Consider the following 24,689-nt stretch of genomic DNA (forward strand, 5'->3'; position numbering starts at 1 on the left):
TGCTTTTTTCATTTTGTTCTTTTTTGTACACGTATCGTTTCGATTTGTCGAACATTCCAAAATGCTTGTTTCCCTCCTTTTTTTTTGTCAATTTGTAGAGAGCCTTGTATTCGATTTAGAGCAAAATAAAGTCTAGAAAGGCAAATGCTTCGAGTTCCATGTTTCGCTCATTTCGTCGCTACCACGACGTATGACGTACGTGTTCGTGGGTTGGTTTGGCGACAACGATTTCGATATCGTGGTGATGTGCTGTTCGACGTACTCAGGAAGAGCAGAACATGGTGAGAAACGCGTAATTTCCGCATACTGATTGCTTTCGTTTTCCACAGGTGACCGGGCCGGTTGTTCCATCCACCTAGGAGACGATCTTCCGAGAAGAAGGAAGCACCGACAAAGAAATCACACGAGAAACTACGATTATTCCAAGGACAAGCTGCAACTTGTCGCTTGTTTATCGAAGGCGTCAACATCAGCGAAAACCAACGAACCCGTATATACATACACGTGTTTATTAATCGATACGTTGCTTGAGTGTTTCAGGACAGTAGTTGGATTGGAGCGAATACCAGAGGTCACATGGAAACATAGACGAACAGTATACGAAACATGTGCGGTACATGAACGGAAGCACGGACAAGGATGGGCAAAAAGGATGGAGCGAATGCGGAGTAAACACAAGAGAAATGCTCGAGGTACGAAAGAAGAATAGTTTCATCGGAGACGGCTGACAGTCCTGTTCGTCTTTCCCTTTGCCGGGAAACACTGCGCAATTTGCCCTGGAAGCGTATCGTATCATCGAAGACCAGGATGCGTATATAGAGAGTAGCCCGTGCAAGAAGAATATCTACGAGAACGTAATCATTCCCCCTCGTTGATCCTGTTCCCCTTGACATGCTCGTTGTTGCTAAGCTTGAAAACTTGAATGTTTTTCTTTTTATCGCATGGCCCTCGCCGTTGTAAACAGCAATCGTGCAACGAACATACCGACGACAGTCTATACGATAGGGCAGCCACTAATCGACCGTTCGAAACGTTTGTTTCGATTGATTTCAGGTTTCTTCGCGAGTCTTGGTTGGAGTTCTGAGGGGACGAGGCGCGTTTCGCGATCCTCCGCAAACGAGGTACCGGCCCCGTTGACGCCTCAACGACGCGCAAGGCTTCATTGCCCCTCTCGTCATCCTGGGAGAAACAACAACCGGCCGATCGGTACAGTCTCCGTGTCTGGGATCGATCGTCGACATAATTGTTCACGTTGTGGCAAGAGCTACAAAAATGCTTACATACTCAAGAGGCACTTACTCTACGAATGTGGCATGGCGCCTTCCTTTAATTGCCCCCATTGCGCGTTTAGTTCCAAGTATGAGAGGAATTTGAAGGCGCATATCAACCACCGCCACGTGGCCTCCCAATCTACCGGCACAGCCGTTAATCAGAGGGCCTGAAGGAAAATTCTTACAACCTCCGGATCTAATAATCCTAAAGCTAATCCGCGAGGGCGAACGAGGAGTTTCGGTTCTCGAGGGAACCTCGAATTCGAAAAATCTTCGGGCTATCTGTCATCTTAGATCTTTGGTATTTTTATTTTTCACCGCTCTGTTCTTTCTCTCTTCACCGGCCATAATCTTGTCGTGTTTTTTTTTTTTCTCTATTTTTAGATATCCTTCGGAAAATACGCGTTTAGAACGGTTTCAACAATTAGTCGTCTATGCTTTCTTTCTATACGTACGATACTCGTATCGTGTCCTACCGTTTCTAATCTTTTCTTTATCGTTGCCTTGCATCGACGTAGTTTTACTACTACGTTCTATTTCGATGCACTGCTGTTGTCTTTGGTGTATTATCCGAATGGTAATAAGCATGTGTTCCTTATTCACGCAATCGAAAAGAGCCGTAATACACAATAATGACAATACATTTCCGTCATACAACTCGGAAGAATTTCTTTTGTTTTTGCTTCGTACTCGGTAGATCGGGTAGAGCATATTAGAGCGAGAAGACGGTTTTAAATAGAGAAATTAACGATCCGTCTTTACCGTGGCATGAAGTCGTTGTTGGATCCCGTTTAACGATGTATAAAATGATGAAAAAAAGAAAAAAAAAGAGAAAAACAGAAAAAAAGCAGTAAAGAACATTGTTGAATATTTTGGAAGGCTCGAGAAGAGTGTCAGAAAAATTTGGAAAGAAACGCGTGATTCGTGGTTTTGTCAGACGTTGGAGATTAAGTTTGAACGAGTATCGAGAGAAAAAGAAGCTTTTCCGGAATCTTTTCGAGCCTTCGATAAATTGCTAAATCGCCCAATTATTTTTGTACTAATTATAAGGGAAGCAAGAGTTTTTACACGAGCTATCGCGGATATAGAAGTGAATATTTCGCGACAAGGATTCCGTCGTCCATTGGTCGAATCGAAATACACGGATAGGGTTTGTTCGATGATCATAGTTGGAAACAGAGTTCATCGGTCGTTACCGATTTCCCGAGTTACACCTCGATTCTTGCAATTAGTCGGAAGGATTGAAATTCTCGATGCAACGAAATGTCTCCGACGTTAGTAATATCCCGCTAGTATTGTAGTATTCTAGTTCTTTAGCTTAGTCTAGTTGAAGTAACGTTCGGAAATTCTAGTCAAAAACAAACGGTGTATGTAGGCTCACCGAACTTGACGATGAGGGGACAGAGACGAAATAATCGTGCCCTTAAGCCTTAAGGGAAGAACGATTATTCTTCCATACTACCGACGATTCAATGTGAAATGGAAAGCGTGACTTCGCATAGCGTCGTTGCCCTTTTACTCGTTTAACGCGACAAAAGGGCGATGTAGAGCAAGCTTTACAACGTTCGTTGTTGTCGCATAAGATCGAAGTTATATTATTTTTGTCGATTGAATCGGAGATTGTAAGTAGTTTGAGAATCAACGAAGCGATCGAACGAATCTGGTCAATTCGTTCGATAACTTGCGTTGATTCCTTTTGTTTGAGTTAGTATCATCTAGTTTAAAATCGGGCCTAAGTAGGCCGTTACCTAACGTAGAATAATATCCAAGATAGAGAATCTATTTAAATCAAAAAAATATTATTATATATATAATATATTATACATATATACATATACATATACATATATTATACATATTGAATAGTAACTTTATGGTGAGGACGTAAGTCGTACGTAGTACGATGGAAAAAGAAACGTGTCTTTCCATGCGACTTGGCCGGAATAACGGATCCATCGAGTTCGACTTTTCATTGCTCTCTGTGATAATGTTAAAGATTACGTAGATGCACGATCAATGCATGAAAGGAACGGTTCGTGATCGTCCGACAGTTTTCACACAGCTGATCTATCGTCGATTTCAAATGGCTGGTATATCTTAACGAGAAGGTTATTTTCTGAATAAATTTAACCGTGTTTTTTCTTTCTTTTCTTTTTTTTTTTTTTTTTTATTACCTTACGTTGACGAGAATTCTCGATCAAGGACCAAAGATTCGACAAAGAATTATTTCAAGTAAGATTCTAGTCAAATCGAAATTCGATGACGATTCGTTTACCGGTCAACCGCGACTCAGTGAAGAAGCGTATGGATAATGTTCTATAGAGACGTTGAATCTCGTATTTATCTTGTTGTATGTACCTATTGGCATAAACTTTTGCCAAACTTTTCACTTTCTCTATTTCCTCTTCTCTACCCGTCGTATCTTGTTCCTGCTCTGCGCTTTGCCCTGTTCGAAGTAGCGCGATGAGATTCTCCAGCTTTTTGCCTGATCCTATCTATTAGGAAACGTCTATCTTGAATTTGACAAATTGTTCGATTACAGCTAACATAGAAGCTAGATATAAATCATCGACGACGATCTATTTCTGGATCTCTCTTTTACGTAGTCGTCGTCGATCATGTTTCTCCGCTATTCCTTCGCTCGATTTATCCATCTTTTGTCCGATACGAAACTGATTTATGGATGTCGTTTCACGAACTTTCCTTCTATTCGATCGTTCGATGAGAAAACTCGACGAGATTTCCGAGACAACCTGTGCGAACCTCTCAGCTTCTACGCGCTCGTTCTCGTTCTTGTTCTCGTTCTTGTTCTCGTTCTTGTTCTCGTTCTTGTTCTCAACCATCTTGAACGCTTCGAAGTACATTCGTACCGAGCTCAGCCTCTTCCGTTTCTTCGTACGAGCTTCTTTGCGACAAAGAATTCAAAGTAATTTTTTAAAAAGGCTCCCGCGTGTCGCGTTCGAGTCCAACTTCATGTGCCTCAAAATACGAACGTTATTGTTATCGATGTCGTGTTTCATATCCATTTTTCTATTCGAAGAGAAAGAATCATAGAATCCGAGTCCTAGTCTTTGCGAATTCGCAGAAACTCGTGCTATTTTCGTTTTATATACTTAAGCCAAAGTATAAGATTGCTTTAATGAGTCCGATCGTTAGGCGTTTCATTCCTTCGTTCCCAGTGACAGCTAACGTTGTTCGATGATACACAAATGAGAAGAAGTTTCGGACAAGAAATTCGCGTTGACGTCTCGTTGACGACTTTATCAGCGACTCGAGGGAAATAGAACGCGCGTCTTCCAAGATTGATCAGAGCGAAATGTAGGAAAACCTGTATCATTAGGTGGACTAAAGCGAGGTCTATGACTAACGTGATTTAGAAAACTATGATTTGCTATCTTCCGTTTGCATTGGAATCTTTGCACGCATATAAATACGAATAAAAGCGTAATAGAAGCGCAAAGACTGATTATAAACATCGTAGGAAGTGAGAGGTATACGTTTATTACAAGCGTTTAACATGGTAAAACATAGATTTAGAAACGCGGCGCGTTTAAATGCGAAGCAATTTATAGTGCAAATAGTATAAATCAGGTATCGTTTCTGATTTTTTCTTTGAAAGATGAAGTGGCGTACAAAGAAGAGTCAAAAGAAATGAATAATACGGTGCGAGGGAAGAGGTTTCATCGAATATATTCGTCGAGCAGATAGATAAACGATAATTGTTCTCATCGGATAAATTTGATAAACATCCCTTTCCCTTGTTGACGTTACAACATTTGTGCCAATATAAACGAGGCTATTTACGCGATATTCGAGTTGCCGTTTATGCCGGCGGGTGATTGTACGCGAAATGCCTATCAAATTATTTTCAAACTACATACTTTATATGTATGATAACGTGATTAACGTGCGCGTGTGCAAACTATCAGATATACATACAGAATATGGAGCATGTCTGTACACGCGAATACACGCAACCAATACCCATGTAGAAGGATACGTTTAAAGTCTAAATAAAAAGTTATGGTTATACGTGTAATGCGCGTATGTTATAATATGTAAAATAAATATCAATGATTTTTCCGAGAGACAAGCGAGAGACAAACGAGGAACAGCGAGAAACGGATAATAGAAAGCTTAAACGCGAAGCCCGAATGAAAGAATACCTCTTGCTTTTAAGAAGATCGATGACGATAATAATTAGCACGTAAGCGTTCGATACATTTTTCTCTGTTTGTGGAGAGCTTTCAGAATTGCTGAGGATGATAGCGACAAGTAGGAGGAGAAAACATTATTCATCCACGTAACATGTGTAAAGTATACACACGTAATAATATGACGACGCTCAGGCGACTTCAATAAAGATCATATGTTGCGTATACAAATGTTACATATATACGATATATTCTTTATGATTTATGATTTTTTGCGAATTTAAAAATATAATTACCATTGTGAGTGTATCACTGATAACCATTGTGTTAGCGAGGATACTCGACGAACAATAAAGAATTTAATTATTCAGCAACGATTTGTCTCTTACAATTAGACTCTCGTATGTTGTCGTACTGTTTCCGTCTACGTAACCGTTGGGAAACTAATCATCTCGCTGTCTTATCTCTTTGTGACCGCTCAAACCAATTAACGTTTTTCATTTTTTGTTCAAGCTAGCGACTAAATGAAAATGGGGATGGAAACGGAAATGAAAGTGGAAATATAAATGAAAAACAATACAGATACGCTGTTTCGTTGGCGATAAAATCGCGTCGTCCAACCGCCCAATTTCCAAATCTATTTATCTCCCTCTAGTGACACGGTTCCGCTTTTTTTTTTTCAGGTCGTCTAATCTGTGATTGCGGGAGGCGTTTCAAGTACCAGTTCTCGATGATGTGTCATCAACGTAGCGAATGTGGAGAGGAATATCGGTGTGAAAAGTGCACCTTTAGAAGTAATAAACTTCATTTGTGGTTACGTCACGTCAAGACACCAAATTGCACGCAATAAGGAGGACGTCGTTATCTATTTCTTATTTCACATGAAAAACTATTGACTATAAAAATATTTAGTATATTTTTTATAACTGTGCAACTCGTCATTATTTCTCTGTAGTTTTAATAAATATACAAGACTATGATACGAATGTTTTCTATCCGTTCAATTACGATTAATTTATCGAAGAATTGTTAAAAGGTAATGCGAATGAAGGCAGGAGATGCGACATCCGCGTGTATGTATATATGTATATCCAAGGTCTTGAAAAAGAAGAAAGAAGACACAGTGTGTTTCGACCGAGCTCGTGAGAAACAAGCGTTGAACCGTAAATACGTACGAGATACGAAAGCGATTAACGGAAGGCGATATTTCTGATTTCAGATGACATGGGCTTGTTTCACGTAAAAGGTACGAGGCTTGCGTTCGACAACTTTCCAGAGCTGCCCTCGATTTCCATAAACGCGAAGAAGCACGTATGTACTTGCGGCAAGGTGTACAATCAAAAGAGTTCGCTCGATCGACATCTGCGGTACGAGTGTGGAAAAATGCCGAACGTACCGTGTCCGCAGTGCAGGAAAATGTTTAAATACAGACATCACGTGACGCAGCACTTGAGAAGCTGCCGCCGCAAAGATTTAAGAAACTCAGACTTTTCGAATTGTTAATCCCCTGTTACTAGGATATCGCGTCGATCCTACTTAATCTCGGTCTCGTCAGTAGGAAAATCTAGGATCTGTTATTTTTGTAATTTATTCAGCGAAAAGCATCCTCGTTTATTTATTTCACGAAATAAATCAGACATTCTCCACGGAATTTTCCGCGGCACTTTTGCGTTCGATTCATTTGAAGTGGTCGGCACCGATCCTTGGGGTGACATTGAAAAATCAGAAAAGACAGCGTTTCGCACAAATAATCTATATGTATAACATTCTTTAGAGATACTTTCATTTGTCAGATCCATGCTCGCAATCATTTCCGTGACTGAATTATATTTTAATTCGATTAACGCTTCTATTACCGTTTGCATGGTTTTGCAGAATCTATGTGGCAACGACAAAGTCATCGACGCCAACGATCGGGACCGCGTCAAGGAACAGAAATCACAAACCAATGTAACGAAACGAGATTTTTCTGCGAGGCTTGTGGCAAATCGTACAAGTGGAAGGAGTCTCTGTTTAAACACAGGCGCGTGGAATGCGGGAAATTGCCACAGTTTACTTGTGAAGTTTGCGGATACCGATTCATGCACAAACATCATTTGATTAAACATTTGACTTCCATTCACCAAGTGACTCCTTTGAACGGAGCCGCTATGTTAGTCTTCCAATAGACGAGTTCAATGTCCTTACTTGTGGAAAGGCCTGTAATATTGTGAAATAAAATTTTACCACGTTTCAACATGACTCGCTGCAACGGTCTATGCATCTTTACAAAGACTCGATAAAATTAGAAAGGATAATCTGGCGGACAGTCGCATAACAATGCTTCTAATTTCTACCAATTTTTTTTTCAGGTTGGGCCGTACGCACGGATCATATGTTGTTCTCCTGCACGGTACGAACACGAAATAGAACTCGAGCAAAATTTGTCATTTAATCGCTCTCGTTTAATCGAATAAATATGGAACTCGTCGGCGTATCGCAAAATAGATTTCACGATAATGGAATAAAAATGTTTTCGGCAACAACGTTGACTCGAGTTTGCTCGTGTTGCATATTTGTCTGAGATTTTCACAGGGATAAGACAGTCTTTAATTTTATGATCGCAATTCGAATTTTTTCTACAACAATCTACAATATAGCCCAGGAAAAGATTGTCGTTTGAACAAATTCGTAGAAATAATTTCGTAAATGTTTCGTTGAATTTCGACCTTTCGAAATTCTTTATTTGTTCTTTATTTAATCGATTCTAGAAACGATAGGATAATTTTCGCTGCAAAGCTCCGTCGTAAAAAATCTCAGATAAGATTGCCATTCTTTCTTCAAGAATTATTGTAATCGTTTCGAGTTTCCTGCAAACAGAACGATACCCGTTGCGACATAATGGATCGACGTTATCGCGACAAGAGTATGTACTCTTCTGAAGAAGACATTTTCTTGATAGTTTCTGCATCAACTTTGGAAGCAGATTTCTATTATCTGTAGTTATCCCACTGTTACAATTTTTATCGGATCAGTCAGATCTATGGCGGTGGAAAACGATTGATCGTGTTATGGAACAACTTTACTTTTTTTCTTTTTCTATTACAGAACGCAAAGCGAAGAAGAGACTGACAATGGCTGAAAAAGCGTAATCTTCAAAAAGAAAACCACGTTGGCTACTTCTGCGGAAGGTCTTGCACTTGAGAAGATGCCACGACGTTGCACCGTCACATACGTGATGAGTGCAGGAAAATTGTGTATCTGTTATATCTACAAGAGGAAGACTTCGAATGGAAGTCGTACAAAGTCAAATGAAACGTATATTTTTGTTCTTCGGGAACGAGGAAGATGGAATTCCACCTCTTCCGTTTAATTTCAAGAATTAATAAATTTTTGTTTTATTCGCGAGTCTGTTTAACGCTCTGGATAATAAAGCTTGCGAAATAATGGAACAAGCACACATAGCTGATAACTCATTTCACATCCGATCATCATCCGAAGATACGCAACTATCAAAGATCAAGATCAACCTTCACATTTCAGTTTCGTTAGTTCAGTTGGGGCGCACTGGCACATTTTTAATATTCGAAACGTATTTAATATTCGAAAACGCACACGTAAACTCGTTTCTATGTATACATATATATCGAGACGCGCGTCGTTGATTTAGCGAAAAGTGAGATGAAAAGAACGAAAGAGAATTTTGAAGGAACGCGCTTTTAATTTAGCTCAAACGAGATTAGTTCGAATAATCGAAGCTCTTTTGACCTCTAAATTACAGGTAGTTGCTCAAGGAACAGGTATCCGTCACTGCGGGGTCAAGATTTCTTGCCGAAACCGTTTTCTTGCCACAAGTGCGGTAGATTGTATAAGAACAAAAGCAGCCTAAAACGTCATCTCCACGACGAGTGCGGTAAGCCGCCTCAGTACATCTGCAGTATCTGCGAGAAAGGATTCAAGCAAAAAGCTAACTTTCAACGACACAATTCGACGATTCACGGCCGTATTTTCCTGCTAGGATCGTAGAAGTCAATGCACCAATGAAGATCATCGTCGACCAAACTTACCCATCCTTCCTCGTCGTCGGTCTCTCCGAACTTCTGAAGAGAATCGAATTTCACACGATGTTCGCACTATCTTTCTTCTTTCTTACATGTATAGTTTCACGCAACATTTACTTGTTTCTTTATGTAATTCGTTACGCTACCTTTCTATCAACGATCGACACATAGTTAAATAGCAGAAACAGATTAAGCCTGACACATGCAAGATTTTCGTTTTTGTTTAAAATATTTTTTTATACCCGCGGCACTTCCTTTTGTTTTAATAATACTATTTTTGCGACGGAAGTAGAAGAAGAGATGAAAAATATTCGATTTCCTGGAAAATACGGAACAACAGCCGTACGATGCGCGACGTTGTCGACCGGCCCTGAAGAAAGTTCGATTGATTTAAAAAATTTTATTCTACGAAAAATGTTCTGTGATACGTTGAATAATTGGTGTACAATATACGAAAAAAAAAAAATCGTGGAAACGATATCTGCTGAGGCCTTGGTTATATATAAACTAGTTTCTCAAAGTGTTATTGTAGTTTATTATAATTTTATTATGATTATCGAAGTACGCGAAAATAAAACTGTAGTTGCAAGGGTAAACCATGTCTCAGATCTTTCGAATTCGTCCGTAGCCGTTCAGATATTTTTGCGTTCGAACTACTTGAGTGTTTCTACCGACTGGAAGACCAATGGAAGACAAAAGGAAGAGGAAGAATCTTCACGGAAGATCGACAGTCGTGCGAATTACTGACTTTTTCTTTTTATTGCCAAGTGGTTCTAGAGCAATCGCGTTTATTATCATTTACTTTCTCGTATCTGTTTCCACGAAAAAAAAGATGACAAAAGAAGAAAGAGATTTAGAGGTATTTCAGTTTCTTTGTTTTCAATTTCTTTGCGGCATTAGAGAATGCAACCGATTTTGAGATATTTCCATCAGATTTCCTATGGTTACGGGCTCGTGATCGGAACGTATTTGAGATCCATTAAACTACCACCGAAGATGTTACAGCTCTTTTTAAATCGCGAGAAACGCTCTCTATATCTGATTGATCAGCTCTGGATTTTGATTTCAGGTCAGGCGAGATTTCCGGGAAACATTGCTCGGGACGATTTCCAGAAGCCGTACCCCTGTTTCAAGTGCAACAGGTCCTACACGAACAAAAGCACGCTGAATCGTCACTTGCGAGAGGAGTGTGGCAAAATGCCGCAATACTTGTGCCGTTATTGTCCAAAAGCGTTTAAGCAACGTTCGAATTTTCAGCGACACATCTGGACAGTCCATGGATGCATCATGTGACCCGATCGTTTTCGAATTCTCCGAGCTCAAGTATAATCGAGTGACGATACCTTATAATCCGAATGTAGCGCCAAGTTATATATTTACTTGTCGTTTCCCACGTTTTCGCTGATAACGAAAGAAAGTAACTCTCTATGTATGTGTACAGTGTATGCTGACCTCGCACAGTATTTTCTGTATTCGACGTTTAACCGAGACTATTTTAACTCTTCACGCACCGCAGAATAAAAACAATTTTCCATGCATCGCCAACTACTGTTAATCGCTTTTAACTTTAACGATCGCCGTTTATTTGCCGGTAACTGCTTGTTGCTTCAATTTCGATTACATTCACTTTGCTTCTCGAGTCGATGAAACGACGGAACACACGGCAAGGTACCATCTTTCCGCTGTTTTAGTTTAACAACGTGTTAAAACGATCAAAATCGCGGTCAATAAGGGAAAGATTAAAAGCGTAGATATATGTACACATATATTCGAAGCCAAGTGGAGATACAGGAGAGTTTGAAGGTAGTAAGGTGGTAGATGGTAATACGAGGGAAATGTTGACGTATCTAACGGCTGAAACTACGATTTCAGGCTGGGTGGCGGCTGTAGGGCATGCCGGTATGGCGAACAACACTCTCTACCGATTCAGCGTATGCGGTAGAACCTATTCTCGGAAGACTTCGTATCATCGACACATAGGAGAAAAATGCGGCAAGCATCGAAGAGTAAAAAGTGTAAAAACTGCGAGTACAGCGTGGAAGCGAAATAAACGTACTCGGTGTATGGTAGAAAATTCCGTGATAAAAATCCTTCAGGAAGCGAATCGGATATCGAAAGAACCGTTCTACGATTAATTTTTTTTTTTTTCGTTAACGTCGATAACCTTTGAACGTTGTTAATGTTATTAATACACGCACAAATGTTGCGTCATTTACCGAAATTATTCAGTTATTTTTCAGGTAGTATCTATACGTAACACGAGCTGGAAGAGCAATAAAGAAGAGTGTACGTACATACAATATTTTTCTTTGTTCGCTTCCTTCTTCATCCCTCCTTCAGGTTTGCTTCTTAACGCGGTCCTTAATGCGCCTCGAAGATTGCCAACGAATGATAAGCATGACCTTTTTCGTGGCGAACGTATCGTTGGAATACCGTTGCTTCTTGCAACGAGACACGACTTTCAACGTGAAATAAAATAGACGACTCGCGCGCGAGATAAAGGATACTGAACGGCCAACGAAACTCTGTTAATCTCGTTAATCTCTCGTTCTCTTTCTGATCTGTTTCAGACTCGAAGAGGGACCACAATCGTGTCAACTACGACACTCCGTTTACCTGTTACAAGTGTGGGAAACGTTACACGTGGACGGACTCCTTGACCAGACATCTTCGAGAAGGCTGCGGAAAGTTACCTAGGCACAAGTGTACCCTCTGCGGCAGAAAATTCAAACGCAGAGATTACTTGTTACGTCACGAAAATAACGTTCACAAAGCAGAGTGAGATGATTAGAATTGGGAAACCTTTCCGAAACCATGAACGTCGAGAATCTCAAGCTCCTGCGTCCCTTTGCAAACCGATCGGAACATTTCGGACGGTAATGTTCTCCCTTTCGGTAAAAAAGAAAAGAAAACATTTTTATATCGCCTTTTCCCGATAGTTTTTTTAAACATTCCGAACTTGACAAGAAGAGTACGATATTAGAATGCGTTTCATCGTCTGCGTTAGCGTATCTCGATACTGGAGATACCGATTTGCACGTTTATAAGACTGACACCGTTGATTTCAAATCATCGATGCATCTCACTGATAAACACAAAAAGAACACTTTTCCATGATATTACTTCGGTTGACTATAAATTCTGAATTCTGAATTCTAAATTCCGAATTCCGAATTTCGGTTCTTAAATTTGTGAATCGCGGAATTCATTCGAGATCGCGTTTATAGAATCTCTGACGTTGTAAAGAATTGTATAAGAATGTGATTCCAACTCGAATCCTTCAAGTGTTTATTATTCAAAATTAATAACGAATCTCCTAATTTATTAAGATAGGACCGAGAGAGCGAATCATCGTGTTTATACCTGTATCTTTCTTAACGTCAGTTTACGTATTTTCATACGTTTACAGTGTAAATAAATATTTCTATTGCGTATAGTGGTCCACGCGTTACAGATTCATCTGTTTAGAGAACACAATACCGTCTATCACCGTTTAATAAGACTCGAACGATTACTCTGAGAATATGCGATTTAAAATAAATGAAACGTATAATAGGGTTTCGATTGTTACAATAGCGTGAAAACGTTGTAGTACGAGTAATCGATTGAAAAGACTACGCAGCGACTGCCAAATGAAACAAGAACTACTTACACCGAGACAGAAAACCAAGCCTCAACTGGAATTAACACGGACCGAACGTTTCAAGAATGGAGCAACGCGGAATCTGATTGCTAATGATTACATCTGAATAATATTTGAGCTTTTAGCAAGCAACTATTTTAACGCAAAACTGGTGATGGACCGATTAATTGAAAACAGCTCGCAATTTTAATAAAGCGTTTTCATCGAAAGTTTCAGTGTTTTGAATTATTGCGCTCGATACATTTTCACATTAGGGCGATGCTTTTCTTTCATTTTACGTTCAAAGGAGCGTAAGGATAAGCGTAATAGGAAAACGCTAAGAAGCTATTCGAATAGGCGTATACCTGAACCTACATAATTACAGAAACTGCATTGTTCTTTCAGCTTACTGCGGTTCAGACTATTACAAGAGACTTGGGAGACACTTCTGTTCGAATTGCGGCAAGGAGTACAGATGGATGCAATCGTTGGTTAGACACGAAAGAGAAGAATGCGGGAAGGACCCGCAACACTCTTGCCCCGTTTGCGGGACGAAAATTCGCCACAAATGGATGTTAAAGAAACATTTAATCAACGTTCATCATTGGAATATTTCGAACGGGAAAAATATTTACCCCGGTTCGAGTAACGGTGCCGCTCAATAGCATCGTTAAATTTCGAGATGAAAATGCGTCTGTTAAAATGTTAAAACATAGCTGTTCCGTTAGATACGCTCGTTTAACTTTTCGTACTATGATAACACGTATCATGCGTCGTACTGGCGGTAACACTTTTAGAGAAAACTTGTACTCCGCTCCGTGTTTCCATCGTTTAAATATGTATGTTTTATACATGAAATTGTATTTATGTACGTTATGTAAAATTTGGTCGCAATAAATAACTTGAAGAAACGCGTAATACGAATTAGTAGCGAATTAGTCATAACGAATATCGTTTCGATCTATTAAAATGTAAAGGGAAGAATCGGTTAAAAGGAATTCTCTGTAAGAAAAGAGAAAGGCAAATGTCTCGTTAGTTTCGCAGGTATAGTAAGATCTAGCGTACAACTCTGTATACCGTTTCGAGCATCATCCCGGAATCGAGAAAGATCTGCGAATACACTTTAGAATATCAAGTATCTAGTTGTTCCCTGTAAATAGTTAAGCATGTCGTTCGAAGAACTGATCGAAATGGTAGTACAAATTCGGTGTGTTAATTTTTAGGATTACTCAAGAAGCACGTCTGTGTCAAATGCGGCAGGTCATACAGGTGGAAGGATTCGTTCAATACACATCGTCGACTGGAATGTGGAAAAGAGCCGCAGTTTCGCTGCATCTTTTGCAACAGAAGATTCAAGCATAAGCACCATCTGAAAGAACATTTAAAGAGACGTCATCATCGTAATCAACCGGATCTCGCTTGGTTGAAAAGATGCCAATAAAATCGACGCGTTTCTTCCTTTTTTTCTTTTCTTTCTTTTCCTTTCATTTCCATACTGACGTGATCCGATGAAAAAGCAAAGAAACGATATAAAATCTTCAAGTAATAGAACCTTGTCGATCGGTTCTATATCGCATTCGCAATTATCACGAAGTAGATATCGGCATTATCTGTCGCGCGATAATTTTTCAGCGGTATACTCTGTCGTACTATATGTGTATACGGTATACATATAGAAATCTGTGTAAATGCTCCTTTGATGTAATAATAAAAGATATTGTTCATTCAACGTGCATTCAGCGTGCTGTTAACAGGGTAGTTTTTCATAAAATATGGAAAGTGTATAAGTGTGTTCATCGAACAAACAGCGGTCGATTCTTAGTTCTAATAAAAATGTATGTTTTTGTGATTTCAGGTTTACCGATTTTCGTGTTTCGTTCGAGCTATCTGTGTAACAACTGTGGAAAAACGTATAAATGGAAAGAATCGTTGAATTTACACAAGCGTATGGAATGCGGTATCGAGCCACGATTCTCTTGCAAAGTCTGCGGAAGAAAATTTAAACACAAACACCATCTCGCGAAGCATCACAAGTCTATCCACAATTACGTCGATCTGCCTGTGCTGCGAGCTACGTTTTAAAATCGAATATCGTATATTTGATTTGTCCAACGTATTCAGTACCGAACGTATTTTACATTTTGATAATTTGGACGCGAAGAAAATGAGACTGGCGACTAAAGACTTTGAGAGAAAAAAAGAAACAAATAAAAAGTGATATTTTAACAGCATCCGAAAAATTTCGTATTTTGCTAGATTTTCTGGATGTAGCATTGCTATACGTATACTATGCTAACGAAAACTATGCGATATGTTGCTGGTTCCAAAACTAGATACGTAATACGTAAAACGTAAAGAAACGGGAAGTTGAGCAATAAACAGAGACAAAATATTTCGTTAAGAATAGATGTTGATGTAAATTTTTGCAACAGTCGCCTGATCACTATACTAAAGTTTCTTCCGACTCTATCCCATAAATTTACCCCAAAATTTGTTATCGGTCAATGTTCCTTTCCGCTTTACGCAAATATAACGCAAGCGCTTGAATTTCGAGTGTTTTCCCGCGAAATAAACGAATCGACGATACTTGCGGTTAATTTAAGTAATCTTATGGAATCAGGTACGCGTCGCTGCCAATCAATGTAATGGGGTGGATTGTCCGATCTGGTTGGTAAACGCGAAACGCTTTGCCTTCTACATCCATGCACGACTCATCATTTGTGTTTCAGGTGAGCTGGCCGCTCGGGAATCTGTATATCCGTGCAGAGTGTGTGGCAAGATCTACTCGAGAAAATCTTCCATGTATACGCATCTCCGCCTTTGCGGAAAGGAACCGAAATTCAACTGCGTCCTTTGCGGAAGGAGATTCAAGTACAAGCACAGATTGCAGTCGCATCTTACCTCGAATTTACATAGTCAAGGATTTCGATAATACGTTGGAAATGAAGTCCAATTCTCACGTATCATCGCGTATTTTTTTATAAACGATGTGTTATGCACGTTGATGCTGACCTATTTCATCTATTTTCAATATTTGATCACCTATTCCATATTTTTTATCGGAATATTTCAGAATATCAATTTTGTACAAATTAATCGGAAGATCTTACTATTACCATACAAAGTTTAGGAAATTGAGGGCTTCCAGCAGATTGTAAGCGAACTTGTTAGAAAATGAATAAAGGCTCGTTAAAAATTTAACGATGAAACGTCTAATTTCTGCACAAAATTATCGTTTGATAAGCGATTAGGAAGCGTTTTGCATTAAATTGCTCGATCGAACGATCCGACGAATAATTTTGAGCACGGAACAAGAGCAACGTGTTAATATTGTATTGTCTAAGGTGTAATCGTTTCTTTATCGCTACTCGATAGTACTAACGATGAAGTAACGGGCAAAATAGTAAAATCCGAGAACTTATTTACCACCTGACAAAAGTTTAAAAACCGAAGGCTAACCAATCCGCTTTACGCTTCTTCTTTTGCAGCTCACTCTCAGGTGGGGTGGATCTGCTTTCAATGTGGCAAACGTTATCAATGGCGTGGTTCCTTGAAGAATCATATTCGAGTGGAATGTGGCAAAGAACCTACTTTCAAGTGTCCAATTTGTGGCAGGAAGTTCAAGCATAAACATCGATGGCAATCTCACGCGAAATCCATGCATCATATTAATTTATAACGAACGATTCTCAACGATTAACCGACTCTTCGGTTTTTTCGGAAGATAGTGCAGCAGCAGTAATTATGGACGATAATAAATCCGCATAATACCTATAAGTGCGACTCCTTTTTTCGCATATTGTGTTAAAACGAATCAAAGAGAGGAACATATCCGAAAAGTTTCGTATCTTTTTGTAATTTTGTTCCTTGTCTGTTAATGAAACGCTCATTGTCACAGGCAATCGCATTTTTCACTTATTCGGCCACCGAAATTTCTTCACCGACGGATCACAGATTACATGAAAGCCATCAGTTTGTGTTACCGATAGCTTTTAATTGTTTTATGCGAAACGTGGCGTGTTTCTGCCAGAAAGATTTCTATGTACGGCCGTTGAAGTAATTTCTGAATTTTTCTTTGCAGCGAAGAAATTGTGGTGGTGCTTCCAGTGCGGCAACCGATACCTGTGGCGAGACTCGTTGAAGAAGCACCTGCGAGTTGAGTGCGGCAAGGATCCTACCTTTGAATGTCCTATTTGCGGCCGGAAGTTCAAGCACAAACATCGTTGGCAATCGCACGCCAGACTCATACATTATCTTAATATATGACTTACGAAACAAGCTTGAATCTAGCTAGTCACTGACGATTAATACGAATCAAACAAATCGGAGAAGTAACGACCATAACACACGCTTCTTATATAATATGATCGTGTGTTATTACGAAATTTACTTATTATCGAATCTTAACAATTTTATCTCATAAAATAAATGTTAAGCGCTGTAAATGAAGTTCCACGAGTAGTTTGTGTGTATATAACAGATTGCTTCTCATTAAATTCGTAAGGTAATCGAAGGAAACTAGGGAAGCAAGGAAAAGAAAATTCGTAAACGAAATCCTCGCGCGTTTTCCCCGTGTCTCGTAAGTATTATACAATTAACCGAAAGAAATCGAATGTGTTACCTCTCTTCTCTTCCTGAGAGGAAAATTCGGCAAAATGTCAGATATACGCTGCACGTGTATACGCACAAAATATTTTGGCTTGCGCCAGAAAACGCGGTTTCTCGTAAGTAAATTATTCAAATTTTTTTTTTCGTTCTTGCGCTGTGCCCCTCCTTGTCACTGCTGCCGTTCGCCTTTGTTTCCATTCTTCGATATTAGAATTCACGTACTAAACGGTGAACCTAACATATACATAACTACGCTCGTAGGGCGTGTAACGATCCTCTTTCTTTTTCTCGCGTATAAATATCGAATGAAACGCGTTCTCCTCTTACTGACAGCCGTTTCGTCTTTTCTCTATTTTCCAGTACCAAGGCTGACGGTGAAGAACATCGAAAATCTACGATATAAGAGGCGACCGGTGATTCACAAGTGCACCAGGTGTGGAAAGGGTTATCAGCTGGAAACTTCGCTCCGAAGGCACCAAAGGCTCGAATGCGGAGTCGAGCCAAGACAAAGCTGTCAAATTTGTGGGAAAAAGTTCACTCATAGGTTCAAGCTAACGCATCATTTGGCTTCGTGTAGAAGAAAGCGGGAATACTACGGAACGATATAAATCACTTGTATATCACATTCGTCGTACTAACAGAAAACACGGAGAAGCGAATACATAAAATTTAAGCCTGTGAAAACTTGGTGCATTACGTATTATAATTCGACAGCTAACTTCTGGAAAGCGACGATAAAATCTTGAAGCAAGGCAAGAAGACCCAATGGACATTTTAAGGAATCGTAACGCAAAAACGACAACACAGCTGCGGCGTTGTATAGTTTTTACACAGTTAAATAAATACATGTTTTCCTCTACATGACGATCGCGTTTCCCCTGCTTAAAATTACTACTATGTAAAAAGACTTTTTACGGATGCAAGATACCATGTTCTTTTACGTATTACCTTCTCAACTTTAAATAACACGTTTATTCTTTTGCTTGCTTTTTTAAGGACATTTCCGCTCTTCTTTATCATATCCGTGTTCCCCTGACTTATTTGATCGTTCTCCTTACATCCAAAACTGCACCGACTACAAACACCCGTGGTGAAAAATCCAACTTCCCAGGGACATGGCACACTTAAAGCTCGTTTAATTCTCGAATCAAGGAAAAATATCTTTTCTTGCTCATCTCGTTAAGGACGAAACTATAACGGATAAGGACGCGAAAGCTTGACATCTAACGAATGAATCATTTCGTTTCAGGGCTTTTGGCGACAATGCTGTTATCGCAGGATATACAACAACCGCACGACAATAGCGAACCATTGTGGGTACGTTACCCAGGCATGCCTTACAGCCCGAACAGAAATCGAAGACGAAAAAATGGGAAGGATAGCGTGTCGAAGTACGCTTGCAACAGGTGCGGAAAAACTTACAAGGCCACCACGTCTTTGAGTCGTCACAAACGACTCGAGTGCGGCGTTGTACCTTGCGAAGTTTGCCCGATATGCGATAGAAGATTCAAGCACAAATTCGTCTTGAATTCGCACATTGTCGGATGCCGAAGAAGACTGCGACACATTGTGGAGAAAACCGATGACTCGCCGGTATTCGTCAAAGAACGGGAGTAGCTGCTCGACCGCGATCCCAAAGTAGTCGCGACGCATCGATTGCGATCAATGCGCTAAACAAATCTTTTCTACGAATATCTAAAAGCTTTGCAGCTCTATCCTTTTCTTTTGAACGACAATCCTTCCCTTCTGTGAATTACATCACGTGGGAGGCGTGTAAATCTTTGATCTTGAGTTGTTAGTTTGAATTGTATACACGCATACATGTATCTTATGATTAGATTCATTTTAAATTCGATTCCGATTGAAAATTTCGTAATTGTTCGATGGTTCTCTTTTCACTCGAAATAAATCGTGTCGAATAATATGTTTCTTTATACAAAATAGATTTGCTATTAATCTACCATGTAAATAACATTTTGGATACGTTAACGAGAAAGGTAACGGGATGTAATCGTATGAGAAAGAACCGAGGTGTACGCTGAAGATGTACAATGTACGAAAATACTATCATGTCCATTACATTCCGTATACTTTGTTTCAACGGAACGGATACCAAAAAAATGTTTCAATCGTAACGCTTTATATCTCACCATAACGTTTTATATGTATCGACAAATAAACGAATCTGAACGATTAAAACATAATTATATTGACATACATATAATCGAACGGCACCGTTTTCCAACATTTTTGTGACTGACAATGAGATTGATTCTCGTAGCTCATGTTCCTTTCATCGCACCAAATCAAATGCGATTCCTTCGATCACCTACTCGATCTGTCCGAATTCGCCCAATTTGACCGCATACTTTTATCTAACCCTGTTTCGCGAAACCGTTCCTCTGTCCCGAGGTATTTCCTTTTTCGATCTAATGCTGCTTGTTCACCAATGTGTTACTTCGACAGGTGTTCTATCGAAGAGCGTCTGGAGCACTTTGAACGATTATCGAAGCAGTTCGATGGACGATCTGTTGCTGAAAGAAAGGAACTACAACGATGCGTACTACTATCCGTGTCCCGTGCTCGATCCAAACAAGAAACAACCACTGCAACAGCAACAGCAGCAGCAGCAGCAGCAACAACTACAGCCACAACAGCTCTTCACCTGTGCGCTTTGCGGCAGAGAGTATACCTGGATGTACAGTTTACGTCGACATCAGCTGCAATGTGGCAACAAGGAAGCGAGAAACAAGTGTCATTTTTGCTCGAGAAAGTTTTACAGGCGCGACAGACTGAAAGAACATTTGCTGGCTCATCATCCAGACTTGATTTAGAAAAGTTTAGTCGTACAAATGTTCTCTTTCGGTTCGAAATAACTTTTGAGTTTGTGTTTAAGTTTACTTTTCTTTCCATCTTGATTGTACATCGTTCCTGTATATTGCTCGTACAGCGAAATGTATTTTGCGTGACATCCTTCGATTAAATAAAATTATTCATACTTGAAATGCTTGTAAATTATGCACGTATAAATATAGATGTGTCCAATTTCTCTAGACTCTTGCCACTTTCTCCCATGTTATCCTCCTCAATGGGTTACGACGAATTCGCAGTAATCGATGTTTCTCGTATTCCAGACGATTCCAACCTGATGAACCTGCTTGATGATTTTGAAACCAAGGATCTCAAAGTGATTCCGGAAACGCCTAAAGCACGCTTGACTCGCGGGCTTACCTCCTTGCAACGTTACATGTGTGGAGAGTGTGGGAAAGGATACTCGTGGATGGCTAATCTCCGCAGACATCAAAGACTCGAATGCGGGAAATTACCCAAACATCACTGCAAAATATGTCGAAGGAAGTTTTATCGGAGATACGAATTGACAAATCACTACAATACCAAACACACCGCTTCTTAACTTATCGACGATCCTACGCATTTTTAACCTGCCGCGAGCAAATATCATCATCTTCATCGAAAGTACCGCGTTCTTAATCGCATCAAACATTCTATACATATATGCTACTTAGCCAAGTTAGTAAGTGAAGGGACAGTGAGCTTTATATTTGAGTAGTCAGTAATATAGTAATATCACTTCCTTTTTTTTTTCACTTAATCCATCTATCTTTTTACACTTTTACATTTACTCAACGTTTTTACTCTTGTAACTAGAGTATAATCGACGATTGTAATTTATTTGTATCGCATTAACTAACAGTGCAGTATTGCTATACTAGTATATAGTATACATGTAAGAAATCAATGACATTATTCCGGGCTCCTGATGGAAAAGAGCTTTATAAAGTTGTGGCACAATGTTTGCTTTCGCTCCTTATGAAATGATCTTCTTTATAACCACTAATCTTCTATGTTAATGTAATCTGTCTCCGCTTATGTTTGAGCTTTGCTTTCACTCGTTGTCATCGATTCGATCAAGCTATATTTCCTCTGCGACGAATTTGATCGATGTCTAATTAGAAACAACGAACGATTTGCTTTTAGGAAAGCTCGTTGAACGTCCTCCGTTTCGTACAAAGCAGTTGTCATCGACTTAGCAACAAGACGAATAAATTCTGCGTTTCACGCGTTTTGCCGGAGCTTCGCGGAGTTCAGAGAAACTCAAACGAATGTATCAAACGAATGGTTCAAGTACTGCTGTCAAATGTTATGAGTGCGTTCTGCGTGGATAGAAATCTGAAACTTTTATTATAACCTTATTCTAATCGAATCTAGAATAAACATATTCAAGCTACCTGACGCTGGCATAGAATATTTTTTCAATTTTGTTACGTTCGATCAATAAACACATCTGGCTTCGCAACAACATGTTCTGTCTGCTGTTCTTTGAATGTGGGATAAGGCATGAACGCGACGAATAAGCGAGGAATAAGTGACGAGTAAGCGACCTACAGCAAAAAAGAGAAAGGTGTGTTTCGCATCGGTCGAAATCGATCCTATGCCATGCCGTTTCCCGCAATATCGCGGAAACACCATGAAATTAGTATATTTACGTGGTTACTGCCACCGAAGCAGTAGCGAAAATTTGTATCTTTTCCGATGCATGTACTGTCCTGTGTTTCGTACGATCAACCGACTAACAATAAAACCCACGTAATTATATTTGCTAACGCGAACCGTTCGTTCTTCGCAGGGAAACGAGCCGACTTGAGCGATTGGTTCGTGAAGCAGGAGAACGAGTACGAGGAGCCGCAGACTCTGTTCGAGTTCGTTGCCAGCAGTTACGATTTGGCGGAACGAAAGAAGGCTGCAAAGAGCGTGATCTGCGAGGAATGCGGCAAAAGCTTCTCGAGGCTCGACAGTCTTCGAAGACACGAGAAGAATTATTGCAGAGTAAAAGGAGACAGAATGTACTGCCGTTTTTGCGGCAAGAAGTTCGCGAAGCCGCTCTCACTGATCTCTCACGTGAAATCGGCGCATTCGACTCTCTTTTTAAAATCGCAAACATCATAGGAGAACTTTGTGTATCAAAAATACTGAAAGTTTCCTTTAACAAATTTTCATCTTGGTTTTTCTTTCTTTTGGCTGGTTCCCACTTTCGTGATTAAAGCGAAGTATATAAAATTTACACGTACGATCTTTCTTATCTTTATCAATCGTTACCACAGTTATGGATTAACTCGTTATAAAGAAGATTGAGGGGGGAAGAGAAAAGGAAACAACATATACGCTCCGTACCAATTCAACGTTTTCATCTTTTCAAATAAGTGCCACTGTGTTACGTACCTTGTTGTACATTCTATATTATACAAACCGTGAAATCGCGTTACCTTTATAAGTATTTCTTGTTAAAAATATTACATATAATGTTGTATAGAAAGAGAAAGAAATACAAGACAACGTACATTAAAGAACATGACTACGATAGTCTGGATTTTCATCTATTTAGAAAAAATACTCTTGCATCGCGCTACATAGTGGTGCTTATTTTCTACAGAATGCTAAAATCCTGTCCTATCAGTGTAAATGGTTGAAAATCCACGGCATCAAATACTCTAATACACCTTCGAAGACGAAGCAATTAGCGTAATGTTGCAGTACGATGATTGTAATAATTTGCTTTGTAATATGGTTTTTGTCAGAAAAAATTTCACTTTCATGCGCTATGTACGTGTGTATATGTATATCGGCGATGCTGTAAATGTATCACAGTAAATAACCGCGAAGTTAAGCGCGTCCATGAAGCTAATGTTTCTTGGTATGTTCGAAATTGAATAAAACGTTTTTCAAACGACACTCTTTAATCTCCGCTCATCTGTTCGATGAACTCTCTTTCTCTCTCTCTCTCTCTCTCTCTCTCTCTCTCTCTCTCTCTCTCTCTCTATCTATCTCTATCTTTCTCTCTCTCTCGATAAAGAACGCTCGTTCATAGTCGTTTTTCCGATCGCTAACAAAGTTAGTGATATTCGCGTTATAATCAGCGAATAGTCACGTATGTCAAGCTTTTGCTGAAAGGCAAGGTGAATGGAAGGTAATTTGACTATAACGAAACACATGCATGCTTCTCCCTTTTTGAAGAAAATTAGCGCAACAAGGTGCTTGCGATCTCCCATTTATAACGAAGAAATGGTATTCTTTGCAGGTGAGAAGTCGGAGAGCTACTCGGAAAAAGAGCAAGAGGACGACGCCGAGGTTTGTGAGATCTCGTTTCACGGACAGTTAGCGATGAACTATTTGCTCTGTGACTCGTCCATCTTGAATTCCATGGAAACGAGCGTTCTCCGGAGAAGCGTGAAATCTCATCAACAATTTCGATGCGACGGTTGCGACAGAGCGTACACGCGAATGGACAGCCTTAAACGGCACCAAGCCAAGTGCGATGCGTCGTTGGAGAAGCTGCAAGAGGAAGTCGAATGGCTACATCGACAAAAGTTTTATTGCAATCAATGCGGCAAAGGTTACAAAAGACTGGACACGTTGAGGAGGCATCAGAGACTCGTTTGCGGCGACAAAGACAACGCGTCTACAGCTACCGATAAACCAACCGTTTAATAAAAAAAGCGTGCAGACAATTTTCTTCTCACTTTGAGACTATTCGGAGCCTTTGTCGTTTCGTGATTGTTCATTTCTGATGGCACGAGAAAATGTGAATTTGCTCCATTTTAAATGGAATTCTAAGTTATCGAAAGAAACTGTCGAATCGCATTTGATCGATACATTTCCTTTTTTCTTTTCTTTTTTTCTCTCGTTCTTTCCGTTTTCTCAAAACGAGAAAGAGGAATGTTTTACACGACTTTGTTCAATTAACATTCTGCGAAACTTATACGACCTAACGGAAATGTTCACGCTTGTTTATTTCCATGCAATTTGTATTTGTATCTATATTTATGCGTCAATTAAACATAGAACAGACACTGGAAACATTCGAGATTATATTACATTGCCTTTAGTTTACATGATTCGCAATAATTATCGCGCATGAAACGTGATCGCTGCCACTGAACGTTTTTCCCGCAGGTATAGAAGATACGAGAGATTA

At 39.6% G+C, this 24,689-nt stretch overlaps 3 protein-coding genes and 4 long non-coding RNA genes across 9 annotated transcripts in view; all 7 read left to right on the forward strand.

The window, feature by feature from the left end:
• Positions 1-6,108: 6,108 nt before the first annotated feature.
• LOC132906374 (uncharacterized) lies at positions 6,109-7,076 on the forward strand. The gene is made up of 2 exons (XR_009657971.1): positions 6,109-6,567; positions 6,645-7,076. It is a non-coding gene; the product is annotated as an uncharacterized LOC132906374 (long non-coding RNA).
• A 3,677-nt stretch (positions 7,077-10,753) lies between these two features.
• Positions 10,754-14,310, forward strand: LOC132906373 (uncharacterized). 2 transcript variants are annotated; one of them, XR_009657970.1, is made up of 4 exons: positions 10,754-11,268; positions 11,338-11,751; positions 12,036-12,359; positions 13,493-14,310. It is a non-coding gene; the product is annotated as an uncharacterized LOC132906373 (long non-coding RNA). The 2 variants fall into 2 exon arrangements; XR_009657969.1 differs by lacking the exon at positions 13,493-14,310 and having other exon boundaries at positions 12,036-13,317.
• Positions 14,311-16,575: 2,265 nt separating this feature from the next.
• Positions 16,576-17,628, forward strand: LOC132906377 (uncharacterized). The gene is made up of 2 exons (XR_009657973.1): positions 16,576-16,825; positions 17,169-17,628. It is a non-coding gene; the product is annotated as an uncharacterized LOC132906377 (long non-coding RNA).
• A 1,653-nt stretch (positions 17,629-19,281) lies between these two features.
• LOC132906135 (uncharacterized) lies at positions 19,282-20,700 on the forward strand (the record flags this gene model as incomplete). Its single annotated transcript, XM_060958004.1, has 2 exons — positions 19,282-19,489; positions 20,162-20,700. Coding segments are annotated over 2 exons (576 nt in total), but the record flags the coding sequence as incomplete, so codon positions are not given.
• A 416-nt stretch (positions 20,701-21,116) lies between these two features.
• Positions 21,117-23,446, forward strand: LOC132906378 (uncharacterized). The gene is made up of 2 exons (XR_009657974.1): positions 21,117-22,118; positions 22,344-23,446. It is a non-coding gene; the product is annotated as an uncharacterized LOC132906378 (long non-coding RNA).
• A 183-nt stretch (positions 23,447-23,629) lies between these two features.
• Positions 23,630-24,689, forward strand: part of LOC132906326 (leukocyte receptor cluster member 8 homolog) — a 93,181-nt gene continuing 92,121 nt past the window's right edge. For both annotated transcript variants that reach the window (XM_060958408.1, XM_060958410.1), the window contains exon 1: positions 23,630-23,642. The gene's annotated coding sequence lies outside the window, so the exon portion shown is untranslated. The remainder of the gene's footprint in view (positions 23,643-24,689) is intronic.
• Positions 23,777-24,202, forward strand: LOC132906136 (zinc finger protein 16-like). Its single transcript, XM_060958006.1, has one exon. The coding sequence runs from the start codon at positions 23,777-23,779 to the stop codon at positions 24,200-24,202; it is 426 nt and encodes a 141-aa protein (XP_060813989.1).

The sequence above is a fragment of the Bombus pascuorum genome, chromosome 4 (assembly GCF_905332965.1).
Source record: "Bombus pascuorum chromosome 4, iyBomPasc1.1, whole genome shotgun sequence".
In the NCBI taxonomy this organism is placed as follows: Eukaryota; Metazoa; Arthropoda; class Insecta; order Hymenoptera; family Apidae; genus Bombus; species Bombus pascuorum.

What these genes read in the sequence shown, in the direction of transcription:
- LOC132906136 (XM_060958006.1), top strand. Translation starts at nt 23,777, where the DNA reads ATGGTATTCTTTGCAGGTGAGAAGTCGGAGAGCTACTCGGAAAAAGAG.